The sequence below is a fragment of the Salmo salar genome, chromosome ssa15 (genome assembly GCF_905237065.1).
Source record: "Salmo salar chromosome ssa15, Ssal_v3.1, whole genome shotgun sequence".
Lineage (NCBI taxonomy): Eukaryota > Metazoa > Chordata > Actinopteri > Salmoniformes > Salmonidae > Salmo > Salmo salar.
This window is the reverse complement of record NC_059456.1, coordinates 44663623-44680140: the sequence shown is the minus strand read 5'-3', so window position 1 is coordinate 44680140 and position 16518 is coordinate 44663623. Positions and strand designations below refer to the sequence as shown.

Here is a 16518-nt window from a genome sequence, read left to right as displayed (position 1 = left end):
GTTTGGCATTTGCCAGAGAACACCAAGATTGGCAAAATCGCCACTGGCGCCCTGTGCTCTTCACAGATGAAAGCAGGTTGACACTGAGCACTTGACAGACGTGACAGAGTCTGGAGACGCCGTGGAGAACGTTCTGCTGCCTGCAACATCCTTCAGCATGACCGGTTTGGCGGTGGGTCAGTCATGGTGTGGGGTGGCATTTCTTTGGGGGGCCGCACAGCCCTCCATGTGCTCGCCAGAGGTAGCCTGACTGCCATTAGGTACCGAGATGAGATCCTCAGACCCCTTGTGAGACCATATGCTGGTGCGGTTGGCCCTGGGTTCCTCCTAATGCAAGACAATGCTAGACCTCATGTGGCTGGAGTGTGTCAGCAGTTCCTGCAAGAGGAAGGCATTGATGCTATGGACTGGCCCGACCGTTCCCCAGACCTGAATCCAATTGAGCACATCTGGGACATCATGTCTCGCTCCACCCACCAACGCCACGTTGCACCACAGACTGTCCAGGAGTTGACGGATGCTTTAGTCCAGGTCTGGGAGGAGATCCCTCAGGAGACCATCCGCCACCTCATCAGGAGCATGCCCAGGCGTTGTAGGGAGGTCATACAGGCACGTGGAGGCCACACACACTGCTGAGCCTCATTTTGACTTGTTTTAAGGACATTACATCAAAGTTCGATCAGCCTGTAGTGTGGTTTTCCACTTTAATTTTTTGTGTGACTCCAAATCCAGACCTCCATGGGTTGATAAATTGGATTTCCATTGATTATTTTTGTGTGATTTTGTTGTCAGCACATTCAACTATGTAAAGAAAAAAGTATTTAATAAGATGATTTCTTTCATTTAGATCTAGGATGTGTTGTTTAAGTGTTCCCTTTATTGTTTTGAGCAGTATATATTTGTGTAGTTTCACTGTGTGGGCATTGTACATGTTTTCCTAGTAAGTAAATACATATCTTTAGGGGTACATTACTTATTAGGTGGAGGCACTGCACTACATCATTTATAGTCTAATACTGCCACAAACCTAGATACTAGGTCCAATCTGACAGGAACTCATGTTACACTGTTGTTTACACTTGCTACAGACAGTAACTAGCATTATTTCGCATTTGAGTTCCCATTTGTTAACATTTCCCTGATCAAAACTTCACTACAAGCAGAAACTTCCACAAAAACATGTCAAACTAAATTTGGTGTCTCAATGTGCCTGTTTCAGATCAGTTACACTGCAGTATGACTGATCTACAAATCTTAATGAGTGATCAATTAGATCTGAAGTCGTCAGTCTGAAGTCGACTCAAACACGCACAGGTTTAAGGGAAATTACACTAGTGATGGGTCATTCTCGAACGAACAGCTATTTTTGAACTGCTCTTTGATTGTAATTCCTCACTGGTCCACACATTTCTGCAGTGAATTCATTTTCTTTCTTTGCAGACCATCTAACTTGGTCAGGTAAAAATGTATTTGAACTAATCACAATCTGACATACTGTCAGGCGACTTTGTAAGCTTAGCATTATATATTTGCAATTTTTTTCATGATTTTAGGAACATTTTTAAGTGCTACTGAACTAAGTGCCGTTTGGGTGCCAAATGAACAGCTCTTTTAGCTGAACGGAACCAACGAGCTGGCTCACTGAAAAGAATCGGCATGCCCATCACCAAAGATTATGGATATATTGACAAGATGTCCACCCTAACAATGGGAGTTGTTGTCCACAAAGCGCACGGCAGGCTGTCTAGCTCCAGTCTATACTTTTTTAGGATTGGTGGATACATCTCATTATTATAATCCTTTGTTGAATATTTGATGAGGGTTGTTGATGTCAACTGCCTGTATTCAATAGAGAGAGATGCTATGTTACTAGGCTCAACCATGAGTATGCATAGCCATTGTCACGTCCTGACCATGGTAAGCTGTTATTTTCTATGGTAGACTGGTCAGGGCATGACAGGGGGTGTTTTGCTATGTTTTGTATTTCTATTTTCAGGTTCTAGTTTTCTATTTCTATGTTGGGTTTGTTTGGGATGATCTCCAATTAGAGGCAGCTGGTCCTCGTTGTCTCTAATTGGAGATCATACTTAAGTAGTTTTTTTTTTTTCCACCTGGGTTTGTGGGATCTTGTTTTTGTATCAGTGAAGCCTGCAGAACGCGATGGTTGTGTTTCTTTGTTTATTGTTTTTGTATAGTGTTCTGAGTTAATAATAAATATTTATCATGAGCATTCAACACGCTGCACCTTGGTCTACTCCTTACGACGAGTGTCACAGCCATCTTGCGACAACACCGATATAAAGTATTTTTTCTTAAAGTTGCCAGGATTTCATGAGTCCTACTTATATCAGTGCACTCGTAACAACTTAAGCATCTACAAAACTTCTATATCAATTAAATCTCATATAGCAAATAAGCCATTCATTTTTTTGTTGACCAAATTCGACACATCTCATTGACCTCCCCAAAAAATTCCTTGCTTGGTAGGTGAAAAACTAAATAAAACTGCCCCTGCTGGGGAGACAGATTTTCCGCCGAGTTGGACCTCTCTATTCCTCTTCCTCTCTGCCATCACCAAATTCCACAACTTTTCATCCTCATATTCATTATCTCCAGCACCTACCAGTGTATACATATTTGAAAATGGCCCATTTCTACATGATGTAGTTAAAAAGATAAGAAGAAAGGTCCTACATACGTACTACTCGATAACATCTTCGAGTAGAATTAAAACAAAGAACTGATTTTTTTTCAAAACATGCAAAAAGTTTGTAGTCACAGGGGGGCATTTTTCTGCTCCCCGAGTCACCGCGAATCTCACAGTGTTTAAAAATCCCTGTTTTTTTTTAAATGTTTTTTACTCATGATGACATCAAACTTTTTAAATTATTTTTTGAACTGGTCTTCTACAAATCGTAGAAATATGCCATTTTCACATATGTAGACACTGGTATGGTGCTGCTTCCTGCATGACGAATGCAGACTCATTACTGGTTTTGACTGAACAATGAATTCCCCCGCAATGTGTGCTCATTGGTTTCAAAACCTTTTGCTGCATTACAATGTCACCATGCATTCAACCGAAATGTGTCTTCTTCATTTAACTAAACTCTTCTGAATCAGAGGCTGATGGCTGTGATTTGGCATTTCAAAAATAACCCCTCTGAGAAATGCCTCATCTAGAATCACCAATATGCGTAGTACTTTCCAATGGGGGAGCCAGATGACAAACCCTCTATTTTTCCGTTGAGACAGAGCACGTCAAAAGATAATGGCACTGATATTAGAGTAAAGTGGAAACTCTATTGAAGAAAACTAACTAAGGGGTTCCTATCCCTACCTGTGTTGTCGTGATGGCCGGCATATGGAGTATAAGTGCGCTTTAAATGCCCATTGCTAATATTACATGGTAGTTGGGCCTCTGGGTTCAACATGACAAATACATTAGTGGAAAAACATCTCAAAAACAACTAGTGATTTCTGAACAACCTCAGTAAACTCTGTGCTGTGTTCAACATGCCAAATGCATTTGTGGGGAAAGGTTTTTAAAAAACAGTGATTTCAGAACATCTTAAACTTTCATTCCTAAAAGCTATCATACAGACATTGCTTTTTACTCTCAATGTGGCTGTTCCGGTAAAAACAGCAGTGACTTTCTGATTTACTATTCTTGTTCGCAGAAGTTGAAAACCTAAACAATATACAAATATTTAATGTCCCTGCAAAACTCTTTTAGGATTTAGGTCCAGGTTCCCCGGTAAATACTTTAATTGTGACAAATGTATTTGTAAAAGGTTCTACACAAATAAAATGGGATGGTGGATGGATGTGGGTGGACAGAGAGGTACTACAGTACCTGTACAGACTTTCGGGGATTTGACTGTGCTGCCTGGTTCCACTGCTGCAGTTCACAGATCGCCCCAGACATTCTAAGGGCTGTGCCGCCTGAAAAAAGCTGCATTCGTTCATGTAGAGAGAAACACAGGCTACGGAGACAGAGGATAGGTTGAGAGAGAGAGAAAGAAAAAGAAAGAAGGGAGAGGGGGAAAGAGGAGAGAGAGGGGAGCGGGGTGAATAAGAGTGAGAGGAATGAAAGAGAGGAGAGAGAGAGGAGAGAGAAAAGGAGAATGGTAAAGAAAGAGAGAGAATACATTAACTCACATGTACCAAAACATATTTTTCAAAAAATGCTATCCAAATGCTTTGATATGCAGAGGGAAAGGAGCCACAGAACAGATATTAATAGGTACCTGTCTAAGTCTTTGGCCGCTGAATCCACAGCCAAAGTCACATCGGTTTGAAATTCTCCATATGTGTCCTCTGACCCTACTGCTTTCTCCAGATGATGAAGCCGTGCCGCAAGCTCCCTCAGGCTTTGGTCACAGTCCTGAACAAGTCATGAGAACAGTGGGGTATTCTAAAATGCTGGACAATTAAGTTATCCAGCTTATACCATGTCAATTTTAAGCCTATATTTCTCAGATGTAGTTATAAGTACACTGAACAAAAATATAAACGCAACATGAGTTGAAATAAAAAATGCCTGAAATTTTCCATACGCACAAAAAGCTTATTTCTCTCAAATTTGGTTCACAAATTTGTTTATATCCCTGTTAGTGAGCATTTCTCCTTTGCCAAGATAATCCATCCACCTGATAGGTGTGACATATCAAGAAGCTGATTAAACAGCATGATCATCACCCAGGTGCACCTTGTGCTGGGGACAATAAAAGGCCACTTTAAAATGAACCGTTTTGTCACACAACACAATGACACAGATGTCTCAAGTTTTGAGGGAGTGTGCAATTGGCCTGCTGACTACAGGAATGTCCGCCAGAGCTGTTGCCTGATAATTAAATGTTCATTTCTCCACCATAAGCTGCCTCCAACATCGTTTTAGAGAATTTGGCAGTACGTCCAACCGGCCTCATGACCATAGACTACTTGTAACCACGCCAGCCCAGGACCTCCACATCCGGCTTCTTCACCTGCAGGTGCTGAGGATTATTTCTATCTGTAATAAGGCCCTTTTGTGGCAAAAAACTCATTCTGATTGGCTGGGCCTGGCTTCCCAGTGGGTGGGCCTGGCTGCCAAGTGGGTGGGTCTATGCCCTCCAAGGCCCATCCATGGCTGCACCCCTGCCCAGTCATGTGAAATCCATAGATTAGGGCCTAATGAATGTATTTAAATTGACTGATTTCCTTATATGAACTGTAATTCAGTAAAATCTTTGAAATTGTTGGATGTTGCGTTTACATTTTTGTTCAGTATAGTTATTCGCCACGCATAGGAAACCATTCAATCAATCCATAGATGGCTTTGCCCATTCCTTATTTTTCTATCAATGGTTCTACCATGAGAGCACTAAAAGTAGGGTGAAACTGCCCCTAGAAGCTGAGCCTGGGTCAGTGAAAAAATGTTCCCCACTAAAGGTTAAGATTAGGATTGGGGGAGGGGAAGCTGAACCTAGATCTGTACCTATGGGAAACTTCATCCCGGAGCATATACCTGTAGGACGTGCCAGCGCTGCTGGAGCTGCCTAATATCAGTGAATCCTTCGGTCGTTTCCGGGTCGTCCCCCAAATGCTCAGCCGAGCCTTGTAGGGCCCTCTGAAGGTTGTCAACCTCCTCCCTGATTCGCTGGTCTCGTCGGGCTAACTGCTCCTCTGCCTGTAGTTGAGCCAGCCAGCTGACGCCCCTCTCTAACTCCTCCTTCTGGTCCTGGAGATCTTTGACCTCTTGAGACAGAGTGGCCTGACCCTTGGTGGTGCAGCTGGCAAGCAGGATGTCTTTAAGAGACTCGAGCTCCACAAAGTCTTTCTCCATGTGGCCCATGGCCTCCTGCAAAGCCTACTGGGACAGGCAGATTTGTTGTTGCTGTTGTTTCTTCAAAACATCTTACCAAACAGCAGTGCTCTTACAGTGGAAAATGCAATGAAAACGTATTTCTGAAAGGATGAGTTTACATAAGGCTGTGTGTGTCTGTGTGTTTGTGTGTGTCTGTGTGTGTCTGTGTGTGTGTGTGTGTGTGTGTGTGTGTGTGTGTGTGTGTGTGTGTGTGTGTGTGTGTGTGTGTGTGTGTGTGTGTGTGTGTGTGTGTGTGTGTGTGTGTGTGTGTGTGTGTTCGTGCGTGTGTTGCATGCATATGTGTGTATGTGTGTGTGTAGTGTGATCACACTGATACATCTCACCTCCACAGCCCCTGTATCAGTCTCCAGGAAACTAGAGTCTCTGGGCTGGGACTCAATACCCAGCATCCGTTCCTGCAGTGAGTTCAAGGTGTGCCGGCACTCCTGCACCAGCTGGCCACAGCGATCCTCGTTACGGACGCCTCCCTCAAGACTCACACAAATTCCCTAAAAATTATGACAATTCAAATAATCAGTAAAATGTATGCAGTTTTTGTAATTGAATTACAGACATTTACTGTAACAATTCTATGTCACAGTATCTAACGAAGGTGGCGCCCCTCCTCGGTCGGGCGGCGCTCGGCGGTCGTCGTCGCCGGCCTATTAGCTGCCACCGATCGTTGTTTCTGTGTCTTTTGGTTTTGTCTGTCTATCCCGCACCTGTTTTGTGTCTGTAATAAGTGGGGGGTTATTTAGTGTGTATTTTCAGTTGGGGTTCTCGTGCGGGATTGTTTATTGTCTACTCTAGACAGTTGCGAGTGTAGCTGTTCTTTTTTTTCGTTGGTTATTGTCCATTATATTGCCGGGGTGCGCCCCGTGCGCTTTTTCCAGAGGGTTTATTTTTGGGAATGTGTTTTCCCCTGGCGGACTTCATCACGCGCCCTGTGCCCTACGGCTATTGCTTTTTGCATTTATCATTAAAACACTGTTGCTCCGGCCCTCTGTCTCCTGCTCCTGATTCCACATCTCCACCGGTCCTAGACAGCCGTGACATTCTAACATGAATCAACAGAAAAACAGATATTCCTACAAGGAATCCAACCAGGAATTGCCCGTTTGACTTCAGAAATCTCCTTTATTAAAATATTTCAAACATAGCCTACTCACATGGAGCTTTTTGACCAAGGCGGGTTGGCAATCCTCTAGTGTAGTCCAGGAAGGGTCCTCCCAATTGGGGTCCTTGGTGCGCTGGGCTAGCTCCTTCCTCTGGGCCCCTAAGGCAGAGAAAGCCGGCCCCAAGGCTGTGGCCTGGTCCAGTAGTGCCCGGGCCTGTTGGGCAGCCTGCCTGTGTTGGGCCAGGCCGGGCCAGGGAAAGAACAGGGAGAGCTGGGTAGTCTGGTGCTGGAGCTGGTCCACTCTGGACCAGGCCTGCTGCCTCTGGACCAGAAGAGAGGAGGAGAGCTCGGGCTCACCATGCAGGAGACTGAGAGTGAAAAAAGACAGAGACAAAAAGAGTTAAAGAGATGGCTTTCATGGACACTAACAAATCCAAATCAAGTAGGCTGTATGTATGAACTTCATGTCTATGTTGATTATTGTGGTTGAGTGCAGAAGCTTTTTCAACAATGGGCCGAGTCTTGAGAGCGCCGTGCGTAAAAAAATATTGCATCGATGTCAGTAGGAAATTTGTCTAAGCTTGCTAGTTAGGAACTATGGCACTTACAAATGACTTACTTTATTCCACCCTGTTGCACTGCTTTGTGTCTTTATCTAAATTTGTACTAAGTAAGTAAACTTTGGACAATTAAGCCTTGTCCGAGCCAGAACAACCCAGAGGAGCATGCAGGAGCATGAGGCAGCTTGATGTAGAATTATACCCCCTGGACAGGAAGCTAGTCTGTAACAGTAACTTACTCCCAAAAGGCATGTTTAGCTTAAAAAAAACAGATAAAAAACATATTGTATCACAGCGCCTCTCTTCTTTCTAAAGATCTAATTTGACTGTACTGTATATAACAATATGAATATCTCTCTCTCTATATATATATACTATGTACATACTATATATACTGCTCAAAAAAATAAAGGGAACACTTACACAACACATCCTACATCTGAATGAAAGAAATAATCTGATTAAATACTTTTTTCTTTACATAGTTGAATGTGCTGACAACAAAATCACACAAAAATAATCAATGGAAATCCAATTTATCAACCCATGGATGTCTGGATTTGGAGTCACACTCAAAATTAAAGTGGAAAACCATACTACAGGCTGATCCAACTTTGATGTAATGTCCTTAAAACAAGTCAAAATGAGGCTCAGTAGTGTGTGTGGCCTCCACATGCCTGTATGACCTCCCTACAACGTCTAGGCATGCTCCTGATGAGGTGGCAGATGGTCTCCTGAGGGATCTCCTCCAAGACCTGGACTAAAGCATCCGCCAACGCCTGGACAGTCTGTGGTGCAACGTGGCGTTGGTGGATGGAACGAGACATGATGTCCCAGATGTGCTCAATTAGATTCAGGTCTGGGGAACGGGCGGGCCAGTCCATAGCATCAATGCCTTCCTCTTGCAGGAACTGCTGACACACTCCAGCCACATGAGGTCTAGCATTGTCTTGCATTAGGATGAACCCAGGGCCAACCGCACCAGCACATGGTCTCACAAGGGGTCTGATGATCTCATCTCGGAACCTAATGGCAGTCAGGCTACCTCTGGCGAGCACATGGAGGGCTGTGCGGCCCCCCAAAGAAATGCCACCCCACACCATGACTGACCCACCGCCAAACCGGTCATGCTGGAGGATGTTGCAGGCAGCAGAACGTTCTCCACGGCGTCTCCAGACTCTGTCACGTCTGTCACGTGCTCAGTGTGAACCTGCTTTCATCTGTGAAGAGCACAGGGCGCCAGTGGCGAATTTGCCAATCTTGGTGTTCTCTGGCAAATGCCAAACGTCCTGCACGGTGTTGGGCTGTAAGCACAACCCCCACCTGTGGACGTTGGGCCCTCATACCACCCTCATGGAGTCTGTTTCTGACCGTTTGAGCAGACACATGCACATTTGTGGCCTGCTGGAGGTCATTTTGCAGGGCTCTGGCAGTGCTTCTCCTGCTCCTCCTTGCACAAAGGCGGAGGTAGCGGTCCTGCTGCTGGGTTGTTGCCCTCCTATGGCCTCCTCCACGTCTCCTGATGTACTGGCCTGTCTCCTGGTAGCACCTCCATGCTCTGGACACTACGCTGACAGACACAGCAAACCTTCTTGCCACAGCTCGCATTGATGTGCCATCCTGGATGAGTTGCACTACCTGAGACACTTGTGTGGGTTGTAGACTCTGTCTCATGCTACCACTAGAGTGAAAGCACCACCAGCATTCAAAAGTGACCAAAACATCAGCCAGGAAGCATAGGAACTGAGAAGTGGTCTGTGGTCCCCACCTGCAGAACCACTCCTTTATTGGGGGTGTCTTGCTAATTGCCTATAATTTCCACCTGTTGTCTATTCCATTTGCACAACAGCATGTGACATTTATTGTCAATCAGTGTTGCTTCCTAATTGGGCAGTTTGATTTCACAGAAGTGTGATTGACTTGGAGTTACATTGTGTTGTTTAAGTGTTCCCTTTATTTTTTTGAGCAGTGTATATATATATATAGTATGAACATAGTATTTTTATTGTCTTTCCTATAGAAACCTCTTATTTTTTGTTCTGTACTTTGTATGTGGACCCCAGGAAGAGTAGCTGCTGCATGTGCAGTAGCTAATAATAATAAACTAAACTCCCCAATCTATGTCCTTAATGTTGAGTGCCAAGCAGAGGGGCATCAGGTTCCATAGTCTTTGGTATGATTAGACAAGGGATCAAACCCCCAACCTTCCAATCTCAGGGCAGAAACTCTAACCATAACCAGAGTTGGTATCTAACTTTGACTATAACATTATTGTGGAACAAAATTGTCAACAAAATTATATGTAGAGTTTCAGTTATTTGAAGGCAAAAATGCATACTGCATGTCAATTCTTTGTTATGAAAACAGTGCAAAAGGAACAGTTTTCCTAGAGCCTTTGAAGTGCTAGATGTGTGTAACCTCATTGGATTGTGTGCTATATCTGTGGAGAAATTATAGTGGAGAAAATAAAAATTGTAATCGGAAGCTTAAAAACAGGGGTGATAATGCTTACTCAGAACTTTGTTGGAATCCCCCACGTTTGGGATATCAAATAGAAATCAAATGTTTTGTCCTGCATCAGGTTACATATCTTTTTTCTGTGACTACTGTATATTGTTTTGAAATGAGAAAGCATCCAATAAATGAAATGACACTGCCATCTAGTGTTACATAATGCCACACAATACACAATATTATTGTAATTTAATTTAGGTCAGATTGCTTGGAAAGGCAGCACTCTGCAGTAAGGATGATGTCACAGAGTAATATTGTGATGTCACCGGTAGGTTCTTAGAACTTTTGTCAAAGATCAAAAAAGCTTGCCTGCTTGGTAAGACTTAAAAGAAAAGAAAAGTAAAACGAAAACAAAATGGATGTATTCAACTGCTGAGAATTCTTCATAAGAATGATTCCTGTCATTCATTTGCATAAAGTGGATTGCCCAGGTAAGGTTATTTTCCTATTTTCAATTGAGTAGTATTTTGTTAACTGTAAATTAAACTATGACTGGATTTGAATCTAGAAAAGTGGAAGTGACTACCTGCGAGGTGGAGTCTGCCAGGTATTAGTGGTGGCCTAGCAGTAATAGGCTAGTAATAGTTAGTAGTAGTAGTAGTAGTAGTAGCAGCAGCAGTAGTAGTGTAGTAGTTAGTTAGTAGTATTAGTAGTAGTAATAGTAGCAGTAGTGTTGGCCTAGTAGTAGTAGCAGTAGCAGTACTAGTAGTAGTAGTAGTAGTAGGCTTTTACAGTGTAGTAGTAGTAGTAGCAGTAGCAGACTTTTACAGTGTAGTAGTAGTAGTAGTAGCAGTAGTAGGCTTTTACAGTGTAGTAGTAGTAGTAGTAGCAGTAGTATGCTTTTACAATGTAGTAATAGTAGTAGTAGTTCAAGTAGTAGTAGTAGTACCCCAAACCATTCTGTGATTCACATAAACTATTGTGTTAAAACTAAAAGCAAGAAGAGTATGGTCTTTATTTTATAAAAGTGTTGATGGATGATCTCTTTGTATAGGTCTTGTTGTTTTTTGCTTTGCAGTTACATTTTTTTGCTTTGCTTTGTAACATTCACGTATTAAACACAATTTGTAATTGTAGATACAGTTTTTCTAGGCCTTTAGTTATGCTCTCCACATTTGTAGTTTTCATGGAAAGATGTCATAAACAGTGAGAGGAGACTGTTACTATGCCAGCATTAAATCTATGCCTAATTTTAAAAAGTATAATGTGAAAAATAAGTAAAGGTTGTAACATATCAGTAGCTTTCTTCTGCTACATGCAATCTAATCCATCAGTTGATAATATAATTTTGTCTTTCAAAAGCATTTTGTCCACATTTGACGCCATATTGTCAAAGCTTTTCAAATCTTTCACTATAAACCAGTATCATTTTACATCAGGTTCACTGTCCTAGTATGAACATACTAGTTTCTTTGTAAAATATTGCATGTATTCACAACATTGTGCATTTTTGTAAGCAAAAACTAGCTTGGGCAAAATAAACATATCCTAACTATAGTTCATTCTGTTTTATGTTTGCAGGATGCAGGTCTGACCTAACATGGCTTCAAAAAGTTACATCACAGAACCTTGGTTCAGCTCCATTCTGTGATCAGTGTACTAGAAAACATGGTCCCTGCTGCAATCTTTCTACTGGGCCTTTATCGAGCAAGCCAGGGTGCAGTGCATCAATTGACCTAACACCACAGGGGCAGCCAACGAATGATGCCCCTGTGATGAGAACACTTCCAGGGCTTGCGGCCGGAGCTACTGGGCTGACTTACCACGAAAACCAGCTCACTAACGATGCATGGTATTTGGAGCACACAAGGAGGGAAGACAGTCCTTCTCCTCCTCCATCTCCAGAGTATGACAACAATGTATCCTCCCTTGCAGAGGCCTTTGATGGCCATGAAGAAGAGGACAGTTTATCACCTGCTTCAGTGTACATGGACTGCCTTGAGGAGCTTAGCCCATCTCCCTCAGCAGGATCCCCTCAAGCCGACTCTCCCCCAGACTCTCCTGCTTTATTTATCGTAGAAAGTGATGAGGGGGAGCAGTTCTCGGAACTCCGTCTCTCTCCATTTCCAGTTTTCGTTGAGTGTGAGCAGTGCAACAACTATTGCTGTTCTCCTTTAGGAGAAAGGATTGAGACATCTCCAGAACGTGGGGGCAAAATTAAATCATCTGCTGAAAAATGGCAAGAGATCGAGAAAGTTCCAGAGTTTAAGAAAAATATTGAGTTGTCTCCAAACTCTGGGCAAACATCTGACGCTTCCCCTGAGCCAGAACCACAAATTGAACTGTCCAGGGAGCATGAGACACTAAAAGGGCCATCTAACCTCTGGCAAGAGATTGTGTCAGCTTGTGAACCATCGCAAATGATTGAGCAGTCTCCTGATCACAAACAAGAGGTAGAGTTTAATTCAGACTCCTGTCAAGTGTTTGAGGAGCCCCTGCAATGGACTGAGCAAAGCAAAGAGCCTCAGGAAGTGCTCCAGTTGCCTCTGCCACCAAAACAAACAGTTGAGCAGTGCCTTCAAGACATTGAGCTGCCTCATGAATCCATGCTTTGGAATGATCCATATCCAAATTCTGGTCAAGAGTTGGAAGTGTCAACTGAGCCCAAACAACAGATTGAGTTTTTTTTAAAAACCCACCAAATAATTGAAATGTCATCTGAACCTATGATTGGCTTATCTGCTGAGCACAGACCAGCTGTTGAACCACCACTTGAGCCTAGAATATCTTCTACTGAAACACAGCAGAATGATCTCCAGCAAATAACTGTGCCTTCCCCAGAACCTGGCACAGTGTCAAAGGCTCCTACTGAGCCCTGGCCAGAAACTGAATCATCCTTTGGTCCATGGCAAGACATTGAACAATTTTCTGAGTACAATCAAGGGACTGAGGTGTCACCAAACTCCTGGCAAATATTGAAAGTATCTGAAGTATCTCAGCCCCAACAACTGACTGAATTGTCCACAGAGACACAAGGAGAGTTTAAGCTTCCTTCTGAACCTATGAAAAGGAATGAGGTGTGTACTGAGCAGAGGCTAGGGGTTGAATTAAACCCTGACTCGTGGCAAGGATTTGCGATCTCTACCGACTCCAAGCAACAAAACAAACCATCACTGGCGACTCAGGGAGTGTTTAAGGTACCTATGCCACCAAGACAAAGGGCTACGTGGTCTTCTGGGTGCATGCAACTGATCCAACTGTCTCATGAGCCCATGGAAGGTATTGATCTTCCTACAAACGATGTGCAAATGTTTGAAACATTTTCTGGGCCCAAACAAAACATTGAGGTTTCTTCTAAATCCCACCAAGGGACTGAGTTGTCCCACGATCACAGGCAAGAGATTTACTTACCCCCTTCTCTTGACTTTTCTTCCTCTCCTCCACCACCTATGTTCTTCTGTGATGTAAAACCATATAACGATTTAAGACTCACGCCATCCAGCCCTTCGCATGATGAAGAGTTTGATGAAGCAGAATCTCTTGGCACCACATGGAGTCCAGAGTTTATGGCAAGTGAACAACCTGAGCTGGCAGAAGAAGATTCCCATATCTCCATTCAGAGTCATGGGCCAATGCAAAGGGTGAAGAGATTGACCCCGTACCCATACACTAGACCAAGAGCTATTGAGCACCATGAGAATGAAGATAGAGACAGGTGTTTATATACAGTCAACCCGGCAGACCTACCTGACACATCTGGAGGAAGTAGAAACCTGCCCGAGATTTTAGAGTTAGAAGCTGAAGATGCAGATTATGACTCTGATAACAAGGACACGGAAGAGGGCTTCTGCTGTAATGGCAGAACTCAGAGCTCCCAACTAGCAAGTCCATTGGCTGGCACCTCTGGGAATGCAAGATCACCCAGGCACCAGGCACCAGATCCTCAACATGCAAACACAACTAAGTCAAAGCAGGTTTTTTTCGGAAATGTCCAAATTCACAGCAAGCTTGTCAAGTCAACCACCCAGACCTCTTATGACCACAAGCCTACGATTGCTCAAGGTAGAAAGCGTTCCAGAAAATCAAGCCGTCAGGAGGAGATCAATGACGAGATAGAAATGACTCTCAGAAGGAGCACTGTGGCCCGCCGCACCAGCACAATTTTTTCCCACTCTCGTACACCTAAGCCTTGTAGCACTGTGTCAAGACACCAAAGCGATTATGGTGAAGAGGATGAGAACTGCTGTAGCCGGAGTTCTAAGAGCCAAAGGCTTAACAACCCCACTCTAATGATTCTATATTCAGGTGAGGATGTACCTTCTTATTTGCCAAATTTCCTTCCAACCCCTGGCAGACTAAGTCCTACTCTTGAGGATAGTGCTAAGATTAGCTGTTCTAGCCACGCCCTGGGCCAACAGGGTCCCTCATTCACAAGGAACAGAAGTGGAATGATGATGAGGGCAACACTGAATCCCCCAGCAGAGTCAGAGACCGACAAAACAGAAGAAGAGAAAGTCAAAAGGACAATCGCCTCTGAGGACAAAGACTCTGACGCATAGCATCCTCCTCACCCGTCCCCCCATCTTATCTTCTATTCTTGAACAATAAACACATTCAGCATCATAATTGAGCCTATATTGTAGTCATTTTACAGTGCTGTTGTGTAATACAATATGACGATTTGTGGCATGGATCTGGAGTGTGTTTTTGCTTAAGAGAGTAAGAGAGAGTGAGAGTGAGAGAGAAAGAGCGATAGAGAGAGAGCGAGAGAGATAGATAGAGAGAGAGCAAAACTGCATGTACAATTCAACTTTAAATGACTCAATGGCATTTACATTTGCCAAGACCCACTCTAAGTTTACAGTTTACACTGTTGGTAGAAACAGAGACTGAGGAGTACATCTTGAACTATTCACAATCAATCAATATTCTCCTACTATCAACCAATTACACAGAGGTCATGCCTTTCTGACAGAAATATAAAAAATCATGAAAAGTGATTAGTGTCTCGAGTCTCATTCATTCACCTACCTGCGGTGTTGGTCTGCAGACTGCAGAACGGCTCCCCACTGCACCTCTGTGTCACTGACAGTCTGCATGACATCCAGTTTCAGACGCTCTCCCAGGCCCGGTCTGTGGGCCAGCCTGTGGCATGCTTCCTTCAGCTCCTTCATTCGAGACTCTCCCTCTGCCTTGGCACTCAACACAGTCTGCCAGACACAACAGAGGCAGCAAGAGACAAAGGTTATGTTTAAAGGTACAATATGTGACTTTCATTTCAGGTCATTTCCTTTTTTGTGCGCTATTAGAGGACATCTGCACCACCACCAAATAATCTGCAGGCGGAGTTTGGAGTAAGCCCAAAGACAGGTTCTTACCTCTGCAGCTTGTAGTCTTTGCTCAGCCTGGCTGTGGTAGCATGGGGCTCCAGTGGCCAGAGAGTCAGCCTGCTGTTGCAAGACTCTAACCCAGGCGTGGGTGTCCTGGGCCAGAGTCTGGAAGGCCTGGGTGTGGCTGGACAGAGAGCTCTGGTTCTCCTTGGAAGAAAGCAGATGGGTGTGGAGACTGCAGCAGCGCTCTAGAAGTTTTTCACCCTCTTTTAGTAGGGGGGAATGCTTTAGGGTGCTCCCATGCAAGGTGGTTATGTGTCCACTGAGGGCCTCTATGTGCTTACTAGATTTGGTGGAGGAGAGACAGATGAGTTAAAACCATCACTACCATCATTATGACCTTTATGGCCATCATCATCATCATCATCATAATTATTGTTTTGATCATTATTGCAAATGTCATCATTGTAGTTAATGCAATTTTAGATTATGTGACCTGTGCTCGACTATTTCCTCCTGCAAGCGGCTAAGCTCCTCTCCTTTCTCCACCTTCAGCACTGCAGCTTGCAACCACTCTTGCAGATGGGCACACTCCTCCTGCAGACTACCACACAAACACACACACGTTAGTAAAACACTACTGCAAGTAAATCCTAACTAATATGTTATTTGCGTACCATAAAATATAGTGCAACCAAAACCACTAAAAATCATAGATGCTGTATTTTGGAGTACATTTGGGGGAACATGGAATCTGATAGTATGTCACACATTATACACCCAAGACGGACTAATATCTGAATAGATACACTTGTAACTATCAATAGGTATGCTTGTGACAGCCAGTACCTGTGCAAGGCCTCGATATCGCTCTGGGCCTGCACCCTCATTTCACTAATGTGCTGATGGGCTGCACAGACAAGCTCATGCAGTCGGACACCATCCGCAGCTAGGCTCTGCAAGCTCTGTGGGCTGGCCACGGAGGTCATGAGGTGCAGCTCCTCCAGGAGGCCCTCCGCCTGCTTTTCCTGTGTCTGAAGCTGTGCAGACAGCTCCTGCACATGAAAGCAGGTGTTTGAGCAATGAGTACCAAGACTAGTGGCAGGAGGAGAATAATATTATGGAAAGCAGTGTTTTTTAACATTGGGTAGTTTTAGACACTAATAAGAACATATAATAGGTTCAAGGAACATTTTTGTGTCTTTATAG

At 43.8% G+C, this 16518-nt stretch overlaps 1 protein-coding gene across 9 annotated transcripts in view; it reads right to left on the bottom strand.

Annotated features, from left to right (window-relative positions):
• Nucleotides 1–16518, bottom strand: part of syne2a (spectrin repeat containing, nuclear envelope 2a) — a 250928-nt gene that overhangs the window by 155083 nt on the left and 79327 nt on the right. For all 9 annotated transcript variants that reach the window (XM_014145109.2, XM_014145105.2, XM_014145104.2 and 6 more), the window contains 9 exons: nucleotides 16159–16364; nucleotides 15806–15913; nucleotides 15358–15652; nucleotides 15011–15189; nucleotides 7018–7333; nucleotides 6193–6357; nucleotides 5510–5851; nucleotides 4251–4387; nucleotides 3857–3986 (listed from right to left, as the gene is read on the bottom strand). In XM_014145109.2, the coding sequence (XP_014000584.2) occupies nucleotides 3857–3986; nucleotides 4251–4387; nucleotides 5510–5851; nucleotides 6193–6357; nucleotides 7018–7333; nucleotides 15011–15189; nucleotides 15358–15652; nucleotides 15806–15913; nucleotides 16159–16364 (1878 nt within the window). The remainder of the gene's footprint in view (nucleotides 1–3856; nucleotides 3987–4250; nucleotides 4388–5509; nucleotides 5852–6192; nucleotides 6358–7017; nucleotides 7334–15010; nucleotides 15190–15357; nucleotides 15653–15805; nucleotides 15914–16158; nucleotides 16365–16518) is intronic.